General features: G+C 37.3%; 1 protein-coding gene across 9 annotated transcripts in view; it reads left to right on the forward strand.

Moving 5' to 3' along the window:
- Positions 1-13,917, forward strand: part of GAB1 (GRB2 associated binding protein 1) — a 94,782-nt gene extending 80,865 nt beyond the window's left edge. For 5 of the 9 annotated variants that reach the window (XM_064416591.1, XM_064416590.1, XM_064416599.1 and 2 more), the window contains exons 7-11: positions 6,327-6,416; positions 8,166-8,259; positions 8,600-8,723; positions 11,689-11,811; positions 12,019-13,917. In XM_064416591.1, coding sequence (XP_064272661.1) covers positions 6,327-6,416; positions 8,166-8,259; positions 8,600-8,723; positions 11,689-11,811; positions 12,019-12,177 — 590 coding nt within the window. In that variant the 3' untranslated portion in view covers positions 12,178-13,917. Of the gene's footprint in view, positions 1-6,326; positions 6,417-8,165; positions 8,260-8,599; positions 8,724-10,979; positions 11,056-11,688; positions 11,812-12,018 lie in introns of those variants that run through there. The other 4 variants (XM_064416596.1, XM_064416592.1, XM_064416594.1 and 1 more) reach the window with 4 other exon arrangements.

Genomic DNA, 13,917 nt, shown 5'->3' on the forward strand with positions numbered 1-13,917 from the left:
AAATCGTGATTAAAAATGTTTGTTTAATTGTTTTTAAAAAAATGTTTTAAAAAATTATCTGCTTGCGTTTGTCATAATTTTTTTCCCATTTAAGTTGTTAAAAGACATCATCTGTGTGGCTAAACCACAAATATGTGGATTACTTCTAAAAATGTGGCTGTATCTTTGCCACCACTCCTCGTAAGCATCTCCCAAATGGATTAACTTCACAGAGAATTCCAGTTTTCTTTATAAAAGAGCCCAGGCCCACTTTGGAAAGGTGATTGTGCACAGAGCGTTCCTGTGGCAGGAAGCATCTGCCACATTCTGGTCCCCACAGGACCCAGTGTGATGCTTCTGGATGACTGGAATAATGATCCATTGTTACAGTGTAGCGTGGTGCTCTACAAATCTCAGGCAAAGTAGGTAGTTGTTGAGGAAATTAAGAACCCTCATTAATCATGGAGGTAGCTATAAATAGCCTGATGAACAGTTTGCTTGTTAGACACTCAAACATGTAAATATTTAAGTTGGACTCTGTGAACATACTGCATGTCCTGATACAGAGGAGCACCACACCATCCTTAAAACTTCAGAGAAACACTGACAGCATTTGTGATGACGGGAACTGAAAATTCTTTAAAAATAATAATAATTAGGAACTGGCAACATTTCAGTATTCTACACTATCATCATTGTCTTGCATGCTCTTTAATAAATGTTCAGTTATGTTCTGGGGCTTTAGGACAAGTAGGCATTGAAAATACGAGAATGGTGATTTCTGTCTGCAGCAAGAACTGAACTAAAGATCTGTTGAAAAAGAAATTGTAACTTTTGTGATGACTTTTCTGAACAGAAGTATTGTTCATTTTGCTTTTGAGAAATCCATGCATGTTATCTTCTATTCTCTCTTGGAGAGAGAATACACCCCTTGTTCATTCCATTTAGGAATTATAAAAAATTAAGCTTTTGGGGGAAGTTTTGGTGCTTCCTTAGAGTTTGTAAAGCAAGTTGAGTACAAATTTATTGATTTTTTTTTTCTTCTTTGATCTTCCATAAGCTCCCATTTAGCCGAAAATCAGACTTCCTTCATGCCTGTACTAAATTACTTGTACAAGTCTAGTTTTTGCTTAATGTCTTTAAATAACTCCTTGCTGTGATGTACCAGTCCTTAACTTGCAGCTGTGATTTCTCTTTTAAAACTTTGAAACAGCAAATAATTTCAATACAGATTTCATTTGGATGGCTGTATCACAGCTGCAGAGGAAGCTGCGATTTGCTGGACACAATGGTTGTAAAAAATTAAACATGCCAGTTTTCTAAAGACAAACTGCAGTAGTTACTCTGATACTAGTGCTGGGGATGATTAAATTTAGGGACTAGGGCTAGGGATTTTTTTTTTTTAGGTAATTTTAATCTCCGAAGATATGAGGTAGAGCAGGAACAAGAGAACATTTCTAATTCTCTTCATAAAATTTTTCTCTTCTTTGCTGTGCCCGTATCACTTTTTTCAAGAAAACATAGTTTTTAATCCACAAATTGTCATGCTATTCCATTACTTTTTAATAGGCTTAATGTTAATCCTTAGTTTTCCGCTGAATCATTTAAATTTTGTTATTTTTTTCTGTGTTTTATTTTTGAAGTCTTTTGGACTTCACGAATCTTAGTGCAGTATTAAACTGATAATCAAGAAATACTCCAGAACACTGTACATAGGTTTTAAAGCAGTCTTTGTTATTAAATGCTCTTAGTTCATCATGTTTTGGGGACTTTTAAAATATAGACATGTAGAGTTACTCACAAATTAAAGTCGTCAAATAGTATTTTGGTGATTAATAGCTTTGGTATTCACTGAGAAGTTTTATGGCATTTGCCATTCTCTGACTAGTTTTATAGCATTCGCCAAATATTTTAGAAATACCAGTGAACGTTAGCTGTCAGATCCAGTTGGACTTATTTTTTCCAATTCATTCTTAATTTCTGTAGCATTCAAATTACCAGTTCTCTGTAAAAAGTTATTTTGAGGGGATAAAGATGTCTGAGAAGACTGAAGAGCAACTCTTTATGTGTCTGCTTTTTATATTTCATAACATTGAAGAATAAGTTGACTTCAGTTTGTTTTTATTGTCCTAAAGAGACCATCGTTATCAGCATTCTCATCTAATCCCCAACCAGCACAAAGCACATTATTGATATTCCTGTTTGTTGGTGCATACTAGTATGGAAATCCATTTGAATGTCGTATAACTAAATACATGTTTCTAATTACAAGTACCTTGGCAGGAAACAGTCTTACAAAAACAGAGATCAAAAAGCAATTTCAGGATATTTGTAGAGCTCTGTGTTGAAGACCATGTACTTGGGAATCAGGGTTCACTTGGGTGAGGAAGAGGAAGAGAAGAGAAGCAGGAGTTTACTCTGCAGAATTGAAAACCAAATAATAAACTCTTCGGGAACAAGACAGTGAATTTCAGCCTTGATTTTTGAGGAAAAATCTACAGTGATTCTTGGACCTCAGTGCAAATTTCAGTTTCATCTAATTACAAAGGAAAGGGGTCAAGATATGTATTTTGTTGATAGAAACAAGGAACTGTGGTTAGTTATTTCTCTCTGAAAGTACTTTTGTGTGGACGCCATGCACTTATGTGGCTGGTTTCTCCTTTTGCTCTCCCCCTCCTATCCCAAACACTGCTCTAGCATTCCTACATATGATCTCCTTGTCTCATAAGGATTAGATTAGTCCTGTTGGCTGGGAAACAGATAATACATTTCTCAACTTTTATGTTACATTAGAATATTTGCCTTAATTTTAAGCCCTAAATACCTGGTATTTAAATGGAAGAGTTGGCCTCTTTTGTGAGGATGTTTGCAATTTCCTGACATTAAATCCCTTGCCAGCAAGCCATGGAGCAAGCATCCAGTCAGGAAAGAAGTGTCCTTAACAGAAATCATGTTTAGTTCTGGTGTTTCAAGGCAATAGTCTGAGAACAAATTAATCTCTTCAGCATTATGTCCTCAAAACCAAAAACATTAGGACCCACCTACACTGATGCAGGAATTTACTGCAGTAGGACAACTTCCCCCCGCCCCAATATTATATTCCAACTATTCTGTGGAAAACAACAAGAGCCAGTGCAAAAACCAAAAAGGATTTTTCAGTTTAAACCGTTGTTTGAAATGAACTCAAACATATCAAATGGACTCTTCTCCTGGTGACTTCACAGACAAAGGCAGCATTGACATGCCACAAATACCAGGAGCAGAATTTATGCAGCTGAGTCTGCTCCAGTGCCACAGCCATAATCGCCTGCTCTGCCTGGCACTTTGTACAAGCAGCCATTTGTTAGAAAAATAGATTTCATTAGTGATTTTTGAGCTCAGAGTGCCCTTGTACAGTCTGAGAGAACATGCAGAAGATGAGCTTCTGTCTCCTGGCTGTAGCATTTTGCATTTCACAGGTGGTGACTTAATAGAACAGTAAAAACATCTAATTTTCACTTCTTGTTTGGTTGGTTTCACTTGACATAGTTTGTTTGGTTTTGGTTTGTTTTTTTTTCCCATGTAGGTTTGCATTCAGTGGTGTTGCAACATTTATTTCCTTTCCAGTTAGGAAAAAAATTGAATTGCATAAATAAAACTTTCTTTTCCTTTACCCAGATTTATCTTTCCCAGAATAGATTTGTAAGTTAAAAGTATTACTTTTCCTGACATGAGGTAAATCTGGGTCTGTGGGAACCACAGGAAATGTGTTCCTCAGTATTGCTGGCTGGTGTTGGAATGCTGTATGGAGCCAGGCTCTCCATAGAGCCCTACATTGTCACTACACTGATTTGAAGAACAGCCCTGTGATACTTTAGTGAGTGTTTGTGGATAGAACAGATGTGGGAGACCCGCCTGCTGTACAGGTAGGAATCACTTTCCCCTCCATATTTTAATCAGTTTGTTGCTTTTCAGAGATGCAGGGATGTGCTCCTGGGGAAAATTGTCTTTTGAAAGCAGTAAGGGATATTATTAAGGGCTTTCAGTGCCCTGGCTCATGTCGCTTTATCTTCTTAAATGAGCAAAAACAGGATGAAAGAATTCTGCAGTTACACAAATGGGTAACCTCAGATTTGTGATTTTGATCCCTCCCCTCCTCTTTTCCTTTGCCTGGTGTCAGGTCTTTCCTGTTGCACAGTATAAGCTCCTCAACAGAGATTAGGCCTTTGAGTTTTTTGTTTTGTAGGGAGGAAAAAGAAAACACTCTGCACAAATATTTTAATTCTCTGTGACATATTAAACGTGAAGAATTGCATTATCCTGGCTGGTTGGTAGCAGCAAGCTGGTTTGCCACCAAATTAATTGAGATTGAACAGTCTTCCAGCAGCAAGAGATGAAAGCTCAGTGAGTTTTGTATGTTCATTTCTGATGTAGAAGTATTAAAGGGACATGTAGTTATTTGTATAGCTCTTCTGAAAATCTGAGTGGTTGGTAAGTGTTAAATTAAGTGGGAAGCAGGGAGTTACATAATAGCCATGTTTTACAAATGGGGCTAATCCCAGTTCAGAAAGGCTGGCTGTGCTAGACCATGTAGCGTCATTAACAGAAGGAGAAATAATGGGTTACAGCCTTGAGTTCCTTGAGCTTATCTCTGTATTATGGGTTTCAGGCACTTTAGTCTGTTTGGTTATAACAGCAGAGGTTATTAAGTACACGCTACTTAAATAATTTAATTAACTCTGTTACCTCTGCTAGTTTTCTCACTGTGCTTAAAATCTTTGCTTCTATGTCAGTGCATATTAACTTGAGTTGTATTAGGCCAGATTTTTTTTTATCAGATTAAAAAACTGTGAAATACAAAATTATTATTGGGTCAGCTCAGAATTGAGTACACTAACATGTTGGCTCGTACTTTTGACTTGGCTCTAGTCAGAAATACTTCATGTTCTGCTTCACAGTCTGTGTCTTTGGTCAGCATTGCCCAACTGTTCACCCGTTTCATCAGCACATTGAGCCATTCAAAGGAGCAGCTGATTTTGAAATTGGAAAAGAACTGTCTGTGTAAAAATAATTTCATGTCCTTTTCTTTTTAAGGAAGTTGCCATGCAGCACTACTAATGAATAAATAAATTTTATCATACCTGCATGGTCTCTCAGAAGCACTGTGTAGAAGTTAAGATACAGCACAAAACCTGTGTTTACCTTACTTGTTGTTACTTGATTACTCCCAATACTTCAGTGATAACACTAATAGAGCACTTCATATGCAAAACCCTTGGGGTAGAGATTTGCAAACTTCTGGTATTTGTTGCCAAGTTTATTCTTTACGAAGCATTCTCACCCATTGCTGGGAGTACCACACCTGAGTCTGTACCAGTCCTTTTCCATTTTGTGCTGTAGGGCAGCTTTCTAACATAACCAGACTTAAACTTTTCATTTGGTTTATTCATATGGCTTCTTGGTGTACCACTTGAAGGCACTTGCCTTTGTTAATATTAACACTTTGTCAGATAGACTTTAGTGAAAGCTTAGGGCTATTACACATTATTGATCATGTTTATTTGAAATAGATGGGATGACCTGGAACACTTGCAGAGTTTGGTCAAGTTGGCTAAAGAACATCCTTGTTTTGGGAGGGGATTTGTGTTACTGTACTGTCTGTAGGAAGATGATTTGTATTTTCATGCCAGGGTCATTTCTGGTGGAGGTTGGGTTGTGCCTTGGTGGGGGTACAGCATGCAGGCTGGAAACTTGGGAAGAAAATCCCACTGTGTCTGCAGGGTAAGAGTGGTGGGGTTTGTTACAGACAGATGGAGACCTCTGGAGAACAAGTTTAACAAATATCCTGTTAAAAAAGATTTTTGGGCTACCTCAATTGGGAGACACACATTGGATGGAAGACCTCCCAAGAGCACCACAGAAGTGGAGACTCCCAAGAGTCATTATTTCCAAAGAAATCTTGTGACTAAGGAGGATTTAATTTCTCTGAGGGTACTTGTATCTGAAACATGACTGTTCTCTTTCCATACTAAATATTCCTCAAATATGTACTTTTATTTTTTTTAATCAAACCAGTTAGTAGTAATGATCAGTTACAATATTTGTTGATGCACTTTTTAGCCTTTGTGTACAGCTTTCACATTTGCCACCAATATATTTATTACTTGCATGCAGTGTTTTCTTTGTTTCTGGTTTGGTGCTTAAGCCCTTAGTGTGAGCCCCAGCTAGGCTGTAAAATCTCCTTCAGCAGCTTGCTTATGCTTGTGGCATTAACCTTTCTGCAGCGGGTTGTGATGTTTATTTATAAAATTCCAGTTTTCCACTTAAAAATAGAATATTATTAAGAGAGTCTTCTTTTTGCCAATTAGGTCAAAGTCCTAAAATTTTAAGACCTAAACCACATGGTTTAGAGCGAACTGATTCACAAACCATAGGTGACTTTACTACAAGAAGAAAGGGTATGTACTTTAGCACTATAAGTATATGGAGCTTTATAAAAATAAGTGAAGCAAAAATTTTTAAAATTGTTATTTTAGAATAAGTCTGGCATATTCTTTTCTGCTATAATCTAAAGTGATGGATGCATTTTCCATGCCAAGCAACCAGTTTCCTGTATAAAGAATTAAAGATTTTCTGGCTTGAACAGTGCGTGGAAATTTTTTTTTTATATTAACATGAATGTTCTGATCTCTTATGTTGTGGCTGTTCATATTTTGTCTGTTTATTTAAAAGCAAGTACATAATAACTTGTAAATTGTACATAGTAACTTGTAAGTTATTTGAAACTTTTTCTAGTCAATAACCTGAAATCACAGATCACTTTAGGTCTCAAAATGAAGCAAAATATCGACCTTCTGATCGTACACTAGTACAGACAGATGTATTTATGCACCTTAAAGAGGATTGCAATTAATTTGATGGACTTTATTGAAGATGCTGAGTTGGTGCCTTACATAGTCACAAGAGGTAGAGAAAATAATGAACAACATTAAAAATCTCAGAGAAATATCACTGATTACCTTTTGGTTTTGAAGTCCATTGCAACAGGATGAAATACTTCTGCTGTTCTTGGTGGGCTTTGGACTAAGTCTTAGCTCTGTCTATTGCAGCAGCACCTTGCCCACTGTTTATTCCTGCCAGGTAGTCTCAGACCTTTACAGAAAACTTGAACCAAGCTGATCAATTTTTGTGTCAGTTGTGCTTTAGTATCATCTTGCCTATGTCATGTTCAGTTCTGTTACTACATGCCTGACACTTGATCTTAGTGAACCTGCCAAGAGGCAGAAAACTCATTGTGGGAGGGAGCACAAGAAGAGAAAGGGCTGTTTTTATGATGACATTGCATTTTGTTTTCTAAAAACAGTTTTAGGGAGGATAAAGTTGACAGCAGTTTGACTCTGTGATTTGTTTTCCACAAGCCTTTTTATACTTTTTTTTTTTTCTAATGTTTAGGTGGTGTGAGACATATAAGCTAGAGGAAGGGATAATGTGTTTCTTGCTAATAGCCTACTCATGGTTCTATTCTGAAAATGAAATTTAAAAATGGCACTTTTTTTGAGAACAGTGTTATCTGTCATGAGTGGCACAAGCTGTCATGAGTGGCATATTGCTCTGCTCGACTGTGGATGATCTCTGAAGCGAGCCAGGCTCCTCATGCTGTTGGTTCATTTCTGACTTTTGCAGACTTAGTCTTAGCTGCAGGTTCTGCCCACTCGTGGAGCTATGAAACCTCACCAGTAAGGGCACATGTACACAGTGAGGGCAGTTTGCATATTGACAGCTGGCCCTGAGCCGAGAAAAGTCCCCAGAGTTGGCTCTGCTGAAACAGCCCATCAGCCCTGCCCTGGGCTTGCCAGCTCAACAAGTCAACAAGGCAGAATGAGGACAGAATACGATGCTGCCACTTTCAAAATCTCTTTTCAAAACAGAATTGCTACCTACAAATATATGCTGCAAAATTCTGAAGTTGCAGTGGGTTTTTTTAATTTTATATTTTAATTTTTTAATTGATGTTTCCTCTCATTACCTGAAGAGATTAAAACTGTAGGTTAATATATCGTGTCTTTCTGAGAATGGAAGTGTCTCCCTTTCCTTACTCGTATTTACTATTTGAAAGATACAGGTTTTTTCTGTATTTAGTCTGTGAAAAGCTATTAAATTTAAGTTTGTTTAGTTCTGTGCTTTACAATTGTCTGTTTCTTACATAGCAAAACCAGCTCCACTAGAAATAAAACCTCTGCCTGAATGGGAAGAATTACAAGCTCCAGTTAGATCTCCTATCACCAGAAGCTTTGCACGAGAGTAAGTTTCTTGGCTTTTCCTCATTCAGAGTAATAATTTTGGTGACTGGAGTGTCAATAAGTGTGTGCACATCTGTATCATATTGTTAGCTTGCTTGTAGCTTGAAGTTTCCTGTGGAAGAGTGTGAGTCTGTGTGTGTATCTGTGCACTGAAATAAAGTGTGTCCGTGTGAAGTTTTGTTTTGTGATATTAAATATAAGGGACTGTGTATAACCAAAAAATGTGACACTCTAGTAAACTTGAATGAAAATTTCAGCTCTAATATGCTTATTTTTGTTGTTTACCAGGAGGTTTAAGATATTGCAGATGTATTGTTTGTAAAATAATTCCTGGTAATTAGCTCCTCCAGGTTTCCCGTGTCTCCCAGACCGGATTCAGTTCATAGCACAACTTCCAGCAGTGACTCGCACGACAGTGAAGAGAATTATGTATCCATGAACCCAAATCAGTCCACTGAAGACCCAGTATGTAAAATCTACCTCTTAACTACTCTCTTCCTGTGCAGTCCTTACTTTTAAATCATGCAAACATAGATCCTTCACTCAACATCACTCCCTTTACACTTCTAGATCAACAGAAAAAACCCATAGCAAAGCTGTAATTTTGGTAGGATTTCACTGAAGAAGCTAAGAGCATAAAGAAAATGGTAGATATACATATCTATTATAGAAAACAGTATACAAAATGACTTTTTTTTTACCTCTTTCCTAGAATCTGTCCCCTCTTTGTAATTGTTTGTCCTTGGGCTATTCACCAGTTCAGTATTATGACATGAAGGGAAATAAACTGTCCTAGGACCTCTGAGACATACTTTAAAAACTGTATTAAAGAGACATCTTCCAGGAAATGTAGAAGGAACAGGGGAAGAAAGACTATTGATACATTCTATGAAAATTGAACCATGTCTATTTTATTAGGTGTCTTTCAAAGAAGAAGATAGAAGGAGTCTTTGTGTATTGAATGTCTATATTTTTTCCCCTTTGGGGAAGAATTTACTCAGATAAGGAAGCTTCAGATACTCATCATGGAGTGCAGCTAGTTAGAAAAAGTTAATGATCACACTGTGATTTTTCTTTGGTGAGGGGAACGAGAGAGAGAAAAAGAAGACTCAATAACAGTAGTTTTAAGGAAGACAATAGCAATAGACCTAGGCTTAAACTAAAATGTGGTTTAGAATATGCATAAAACACTGGAGGAAACCTGTATCTTGAGCTCAGCTTTTCGTCTAGTGTAGAATCATGGAATGGTTTGGATTGAAAGGGACCTTAAAGATCATGTTGTTCCAACCTCCCATGCCATGGGCAGGGACGGTCGACTAGACTGGGTTGTTCAAACCCAGTTCTAGTTGAACAACTAGACTGGGTTGTTCAAACCCCTATCCACTCAGTTCAGTGTTTGGGTTCTTAGTAGGGGACACAGCAGTATTTTTCATCTTGAAATCATTTATTTATGACCTTCTCTGGGGAGGGCCTGTCTAGCACCGTTTTTGTTCTGTTTGTGTGTCTGCCTTCTTATATGGCATGTGCTGGCCCATCTCACTGCCCCTGAACCTTCCTCTCACAACGCTGTTCACTTTTCTGTCTCCTGCTACTCTGGATCCCCTGCCAGTCTCCCCCAGTGTCCCTGCCCTCAGCATACCACTGCTGCCCCTGGATGCCACATCCCAGGTCCCCGTCATGCCATTCCCTGTGGGAGCTGGTGGGGTGCAGGCTCCAGAGCCTGCGGAGCGCCCCAAGCTGTGCCTTGTGCCTGTTGTCCTTCTCAGGGGAAAAGCACGGAGCAAGGGGGAACTGCTGATGTTAAATCTTAGCTCCTCTCTTGCAAGGGCCATTGGTAAGTAATGGGTGATTTCCCGTTTCACAGGTACAAGAAACATCCCATGTTACACCAGAGATTAGCCCCAACCGTGCCCACAGTTCTCCCTGCACAGAATCCCAGTTCAGCCTGGATGTTTCTGTTGATTCATAAGGCTGTTCCAGGGGCTTAACTTCCATACCAAGATGGTACAATTAATGCTCCAGCTCATTAATATCTTCTGTTTGCTTATACCAGTCCTATTTTAAGGTTATTCTACAGATTTCGTTTCTGTTTCATTTGTGTGTATTTAAAGTTTCTGTTTCCTAATGCATATGTTCTGCCTGCTTAGTTTGTTTGAAATAACATATTATTTTTTGTTTAATGAGTAACAGCTTTTTAAATTTGTGCTGGAAACATTGATACAGAATCTGATTTTTGTCTCTTTAATACACAGAAAATTGTTCTGAGAATTTGAGCAACGAAAATGAACATCATATGTTTGTGTTTGTCCTTGTCACCACTTAATGTTAAATGAGTTGGACAGTAGAGATATAATGGATAACTTCAATTTCAAAAGCCCAGTCCATTTGGCTTTAGCCCATAAAATACTTTATTTCCTAAAGAACCAGAACATTTCTGGATATCTCATGGCCTTTGTTTTAAAATTTGGCTTTTTGAGAATTTTCACTTGTTCCAACTCTATCTTAGCAAGGAATCCATATTTCTTAATCTTTTTCTGTCATCAGCTTTGAAACATCTTGTTTGAACATGTCATACTTATGTTTTATTTAATAAAATCAGCAATATTCTGCTTTTTCTTTCAAGTTGCTCTCAGCCTTACCCTTCTGTCTTTCCTTCTGCCTTCCTCTTCATTTTTTGCTGACTGCTGCCCTCTGTCTTCCTGTTTTTTCTTTATCTTTTAGAGAAGAGTCCTTCTATTGTACTGTTCCTATAACACCTGTTAAGAGGGAGGGATCAGGCTGGGAGAGGACAGAGGAGGTGAGGTTGTAAAAGTCTGGGCTAATTGAAATTTAGATATATATAATGCAACTTGAGTTCAGGCAGCCCTACGCATATTTTCCAAAGTTTTAATATTTTAATCTTGTCAGTTGAACAATACTCTTTGATTTTCACCTTAGTCATGATTACTTTTGAATGAAATGTAAATGTTTCATTTTTACCTTTGCAACTACTGTAAAGCAGAAATTTTTGTAGGTATTTAACAAAAATTGAGGGAAATAGAAAAGTTTGTGCTTGAGTAATGCTAAATTTGAGATATAATAACTACATTTAAAAAGAGCAAAACATGATATGTTCTTATTTCATGATATGAAGGGGACATTAAGTGGAAAGTACAGACGTGGAAAGCACAGATGGCAACCTTAAATTTGGGGGGGGGGGTGTTTTTTGGGTTTTTTCCTCCCATTGGGTTTTGACTCTGTCCCATTTTTGACATAGAATGTATCCCCTTGCCATACAGGGTCAATGAAATTTGCATGATTTAAGTGATTGCAAGAGTCTCAGTCATTTCCTTAACCTTTTACATTTTGGCAATTTATAGTAAGCATATTTGATAATGTGGACCACTAGTTTGTACATTTGTAGCTGAGGTTGTTTATATTATGATTTCAGAATTTGTTTGGAAGCAACAGCCTTGATGGAGGAAGCAGCCCTATGGTAAAACCTAAAGGAGATAAACAAGTGGAATATTTAGATCTGGACCTAGATTCGGGAAAGTCTACGCCACCTCGTAAGGTAAGCAGATGTTCAGCTCTTGCTTTTCTGCCATCAGGGGTTCAAAATTGCCTCCAGTAAGATCTCTTAATGGTCATTTCTCAAATGATTAGTGGAGAGACAGTGCTGGACCTTTCAGAGACACCAGTGCTTGTTCTGTGTTTATTTGGGACACCTACTTGCTTTTTTGTTGTTAATTTACTTGAACATGTTTCTCCCTGTTCCCAGAAAAAGAACAGTGGCTCAGGCAGCAGCGTGGCAGACGAGAGGGTTGATTATGTTGTGGTGGACCAGCAGAAAACGCTGGCCCTGAAGAGCACGCGGGAGGCATGGACTGATGGCAGACAGTCTACGGAGTCCGAGACTCCCACGAAAAGTGTGAAGTGAAAACACTGCTTTGTCTTTGAAGAATGGAAAGAAGTGAATTTTGAAGAATCACAGAACCACAATGGCAGTGTTGTTCAGCTGTACAGTGCCTGATTCCCTGGGGTGGGAATCAGTTCCTCACCGAATGGGTTGGAAGCCAAAAGACACTTTGAATATATCTTTGAATATATCAAAGGAACTTTAAGATCATGAATTGGCTCTGTGGTGTCTGGGAAAATCACAGCCTGTAAATAACCTGTAAAATAATATTACTTAGGTTTCAGAAAACCTTTTATTCTGTAGTTAAAACATTTGTAGTATTACTGTGTTTATGCACTTTTTCAGTTACATTGTTGGGTCAGGTATTCACAGTTAGTGTACCTTAATGTCTAATTCATCTGGAGAATTCTTTTTTCCTTACACTACTATTCCTCACAATTTTAGGTTAATTAAGCTACATGTAGATATGGAAATTAATATTTGAACTTCACTTTAACAACTCAGAATTGATTTTGCAGAAATACTTTCACAATTGAATCATCTACTTGAAATGCCAAGAGACAACTGTTAGTTACATACTTGTTTATATTTAATACATGCAAGATTATTTGGAAGTCTACAGGCTACCTTCCTAACAAAAAATTGCTGTGAGTTAATAATAATGAACTGTACTGGGTTTAGACCTAAAATCCTGGCTTATATGTTAGTTGTTAGTGGTGGAACTTCTATTGTATTTTATTAATGACAGTGTTCTGTGTTCAATGGGTGAAGATTCTGCAGGGTGGGATCTTACACTTTCAAAGACTGAATAATTAAATGTCAAGTAAGCCTGCAAACCACTGATGGCATGTAGTAATATTGTGATCTCACACTTATTAACAAGAAATAACCTTTATATTATTTACAGAAGGTAGAGTATATAAATCAGGTACGTACCAAGCACTGTTGTGCTAATACACTGATCAGGTTTAGACAATGAGCTTTAGTTTTGTACTGTTTAGAAATTCTAATGTCAGTTTTCAGTTCAAGATTAATGGGACAGTTTGACATTCACTTTTTGTAGTACTAGCAAAATACTGTGATTTTGAATTAGACATTAACTCAAATGGAAATACTATGTTTTAACACCATAGTGCCCTTCTTATGAGCTCTGTATTACTTTAATCTCCTGCTTGGCCTTATATTTAAATCCCTATGCAACTGATATTTTATATCTCTGTTTTTAAAAATTAGATAATATACCTAAATGATCCCCTTGTAAACCACTTGTTGCTCTTTCCTGGTACAGGATTTTAAACTTTGTATACTGTGATCCTTTATTTTACTATGCCAGTTCCAAATAATAATCTGCCTTGGTTTAGAAACATTTTTTGTTATTTGGAAGAAGATAGAGTTCTTTAAATACATGAATGAGTTAGGTCTAGATAGAAAACTTACTAACACTTATTTTATACAAATGCCCTCAATTAAGTGGTTGGTTTTGTTTTCCTGCCCAATTGGGGTTTTTTTGTCCAGATCATTTAAAAGTTGAGCTTAAAGCTGCATTGTTTTCTGGAATGTTTGCCTTCGTACTGTGCCTAATCTACCATTGGTTGTTTCTCTCCCCTCACAGCCACAATCTGCCATATGTAAATTATCTTGTTCTTAACAAAGGTTCTTTTTAAATTAGTAATATTTTGATGCTTTGAATGTTCATTTTAAAAAAGAAACTAAACACAGTGCATTTTGAGGTGAATTTTAAATAAATCAAGTTGTTCTGTT

Source organism: Passer domesticus, chromosome 4 (genome assembly GCF_036417665.1).
Source record: "Passer domesticus isolate bPasDom1 chromosome 4, bPasDom1.hap1, whole genome shotgun sequence".
NCBI classification, from domain to species: Eukaryota; Metazoa; Chordata; class Aves; order Passeriformes; family Passeridae; genus Passer; species Passer domesticus.